The following is a 4018-nucleotide window of genomic DNA, read 5'->3' as shown; positions in this document are numbered from 1 at the left end:
ATATATAAACCGTTGTTCTTACAGCTTTCTAAAATATGGTACAATTTACGGCGTCAGCAATGTACAAAACATTGCCTTCTTTGCGCAGGTTAATATATTGCAAAGAAAGCTTAAATCAAAGGGAATGTAGGTTGAAAGTAAGTATAAGAAATTTTGAAATAACTCATGTAAAATTGGACGATAGACAAGCTTTCGTTGTTTTGCACCGGCGTTTTGAAAATGCCCAATGTGCATAATTTCAAAGCGGCCGTCAGGCGGGTTTAGGCCAATTTTTAACTTTCCTATTTTGCGCTAAAACCAAAAATCTTTGGAACTTTTTGATAACAATTAGAAAGTAGATCACTAAAAGGGATTTTAGGGTTTTTTTTTTTATCTGGCGCTGGATTCTCGATATTTACTGACAACGGCTCTTAAAGGCTCTCAAGGCTCTTAAAGATTGTGACTTACCTCTAGCACTGGGAAGACGGTTTCAGATTCTAATAGACTTACGGAACTATGAAAGGGTTTTGTGGTGAGATTGCAGGTGGGTGTGACCTATTTGTGCAAGAATTACGGTAACAAGGTATGCATGGCGTAGAAGTTAGTCTCCATCCGCTGCTACACTATGAATGCACTTCTTTCAGTGATTGTAGGAGATTAGAAGACGTGGTTTTATTATTATTATTGTTACAGACAAGTTCTGAAGGGTTTTTCTTTTTTTTTTGCAATACAGGACCCCCTTAACTCCCCCCTCCTTAGGAAAAAGAACATTAAGGTGTTAAGGGTACAAAAAAAGCCAGATAGGAAGTAAAGATCTGAAAGAATATGCTAAGACTGTTGGATGCAGTGGTAGACATGAAGGAGAAGACTAGGAAAAGTCTTTTTTCAGTAATCGAAGAAGGGTTGGGGGAAAAGATGAAGGGAATAAAGGGAAAGTGGGAGCAGAAGATTACAGGATGAGCCACAATTGCAACTGAGGGGGATTGGGCCGACTGTCATGGCCTTCACACGTGGCTCTTAGCGCTTGCTTAAGAAATGGATTTCTAAGCCAAAAGAACTATTCTGTGAGGATGCTAAGTAGTTTTATTATTTTATAGAATGCATCGTCAGTAATGTAACGCAGTATTTCAAGTTTATATGGGAAAAAAGCAGTCAAAACCTGGCTCGAGTTCATCGGCAAACGACGAAGAAATGGCTGGTCAGGATCTTGGTACAGAAAACGATCTCTATAGAGAACTGAAAGAGTCAATCGAGTGCCTTAAAAGATTGGTCAGTGAGGGTCTTGCCAGATTACATGGTGACCTAGACATACTACGAAGCGAATTCAAATCGGATATTAAAGAAATGAGCCGTACTATAAAAGACCTCGAAAAGAGTTTGAATTTCACGCAAGACGAAGTTGATACCTTTAAGGAACAACTCAAGAAGGAAACAGAAGAACGCCCTTCGGAAATGGAACTTTTAACGGCGAAGATAACTATTTGGGAACAGTCCCTGAAAGAAGAAGTGGAACAGAATATAACCCTTGAACAGTACACCAGTAGAGAGAACGTGAGACTTAATAATATAAAGGAACATGAAGGTGAAGATTGCAGAAAGGTTATTTATGACACCATTGGAAGAGACCTTGGTTTAGATATCTCCCAATTAAGATTTCACGCATTTCACCGAATAGGTAAGAGAGATGGAGTTAGATGCAGGCCCATTGTAGCAAGGTTTGTCTGCTCCTGTTGATTCTGCAGTTACTCCGTCTGTCGTGAAGATCGAGACAAGGTTTGGTCAAAGACAGGTAAGATTAAGGAATCGAGTGTACACAGAGACGCATATATCATAGAAGATTACGCGAGGGCCATTCAAAAGGAACGCCAAGTCTTAATTGAGGCGATGATGAAGGCTCGCAATGAGCATAATACGACTCAGGCAAAAGTCAAAGGTCGTTACTCTGTACGTCACCGGTGAACGTTTTAGTTTCGAAAATGTACCTGAATATCTAAAATAATCCAATATCCATAATTTATTTAATTTCCAAAACACTATAACACTCGAATATGCCTTTTTGGAACCCATTCACAACGTATTATAATTTCCCATTTTTCCCCTATATGCAAATTCAGTGTCTAAATGCAGTTAGAATCCATTTCAACACTTTCACAGCGTTTGGAATGCCAGCGCCATATCGACTAATAGTTTTTCGTATTCGTAACTTGCTTTATGTTGTGTTTTTTTTTCTCGAGTGAGGTCGACCCAATCTAGCGTAGCATTCAACAGTCTTTTCTTACGGGCTACGTTTAAATTTCTTATAATTAAGCGTCGTGTGTTCGTGAGTGCTCTTATATATTCGCACCTTTTGGTTTACCTGATTTCAACTGTCCTGTTGGGGGTGATAGCTTTTGTCTTCCATGCAATCAGTTTTAAATACCGCAAATTGCAATCATGGATCGCAAAAACTTAAAGTTCAAAGCCATCTCGCTAAACGTTCGAGGTATTCGTGCATTCGTGCATTCGAAAAAAGAATGTCTATACTTAATTGGCTGATAAATCAGAGCGCAGATATTTATTTTCTACAGGAAACGTATAGCACGGTTGAAATTGCTAATCATTGGAGAAAACAATGACCCGGTGAGTTTTTCTTTTCGCATGGTTCTAATCATAGCTGTGGGGTGGCTATCCTTGTTCATAAGTCGTTAGACTTCAAGCTTATATCGTCGCGTGTTGACAATGAAGGCAGGTATCTGATCGTAGAATCAATAATTCAAGACACCCCTTTTCTTTTAATAAATATATATGCGCCAAATAGAGTTCTAAAGCGGTGACGTCACGTTACCATGGTGCTAAAAAAATCAGTTCTAAACAAAGGCCCAAAGCGTGACCGAATCCATACAAAATGTCGGCACTCTCGATCGCGTCGCTCATTTCTTTCTTCAGGGAAGAGCAGAAGTCTATTAAGAAGGGCGAAAACCATTACAAATCAGGTCATGTGGAGTCATTTACGTATAGTCATGGTATCTTAAGAGGAGACGTGCACGCAAGCATGCGAAACAAAGTCTACAAAGTCGCGGTGAGTGGAAAGGGTTCAACTAACACTCACTACAGTACAAACGTCGCTTGTTATTTATTTGCTTCTTTGAAATGCTTCTGAGTGAGATTTTTAGGTTGATAGCAGTTCTTTTCCGTAATAATTCAATTGTGGAATAAGTAGATGCTCAAACTTTGCCATCGATATACTTTGTTGTTAAGTTCGTTCGATGTGCATTGGTGTGTTAGTTTGTTCGATGCAAGGAATTGTTCTTTTCTTTGGAGTCTGTATAAGAAGTATTTGAAAGTTGCTTTTCATGCTCATAAGCGTCGTTTTTTCTGATTTCCTAGGTTTACTTAAATAGTGAGAATGCCATAAGATCAAGTGAGTGTGAGTGTCCAAGGGGGAAGTTTAAGTGCAGCCATGCGGCTGCACTTTTCATTCATGGCATCTACAACCTCAGCCGAACAGATGTTGAATGCAACTGGAAGAAACGCAAAGCAAGCACACCACTCTCTTGGCAAGCCGTCGAAGAAATGTTCCCTCCAACAAAACAGTATTCCTGTTTGTCAAGAAGCCCTACCCAGTCTGATCGGTCTGCCCTTTACAGGGACCTAAAGGAGTATGGGAGGTTTACTGGCCTTTGTTGGCTTATGAGCCCTGAACCAGCTACTGTCAGTAAGCTTCCCATTCCGACAGTAGAGGATATCATTTACTCGGAGGAGTTTCTTAAAACACAAGGATCGCAGCAAAAAATTGATTGCTTAGTAAGACAGGCAAAGATTCCAGATGAGTACATTTTTAAAATAAGTGACATTACAATTGGACAGAGAAACAACCCAACTTCGCATTTAACGAGAAGGGGCAGATTAACTGCAAGCAACTTTGGTTGCGTTTTGAAGGCAAAACGGGTAACTTTTCTCCACCTTTGTCATGCAGTGTAACCATTGCCCCAGTGGAGATTTGGGAAATGTATTGGGCCATTGGACTAAATTTTTAAGAGATAAAAAATAAGATTGTAAA

At 39.7% G+C, this 4018-nt stretch overlaps 1 protein-coding gene across 1 annotated transcript; it reads left to right on the top strand.

The window, feature by feature from the left end:
* The first annotated feature begins 2855 nt into the window (after positions 1 to 2855).
* Positions 2856 to 3939, top strand: LOC137988791 (uncharacterized). Its single transcript, XM_068834746.1, has 2 exons — positions 2856 to 3037; positions 3346 to 3939. The coding sequence occupies exons 1-2, from the start codon at positions 2864 to 2866 to the stop codon at positions 3937 to 3939; spliced, it is 768 nt and encodes a 255-aa protein (XP_068690847.1). The 5' UTR covers positions 2856 to 2863.
* Positions 3940 to 4018: the final 79 nt, after the last annotated feature.

Source organism: Montipora foliosa, unplaced genomic scaffold, assembly GCF_036669935.1.
Source record: "Montipora foliosa isolate CH-2021 unplaced genomic scaffold, ASM3666993v2 scaffold_427, whole genome shotgun sequence".
In the NCBI taxonomy this organism is placed as follows: domain Eukaryota; kingdom Metazoa; phylum Cnidaria; class Anthozoa; order Scleractinia; family Acroporidae; genus Montipora; species Montipora foliosa.
This window is presented reverse-complemented; position numbering and strand designations above follow the sequence as displayed.

What these genes read in the sequence shown, in the direction of transcription:
- LOC137988791 (XM_068834746.1), top strand. Translation starts at nt 2,864, where the DNA reads ATGTCGGCACTCTCGATCGCGTCGCTCATTTCTTTCTTCAGGGAAGAG. An exon ending in ACAAAGTCTACAAAGTCGCG is followed by an intron (nt 3,038 to 3,345) that starts GTGAGTGGAAAG and finishes CTGATTTCCTAG; the next exon opens with GTTTACTTAAATAGTGAGAA.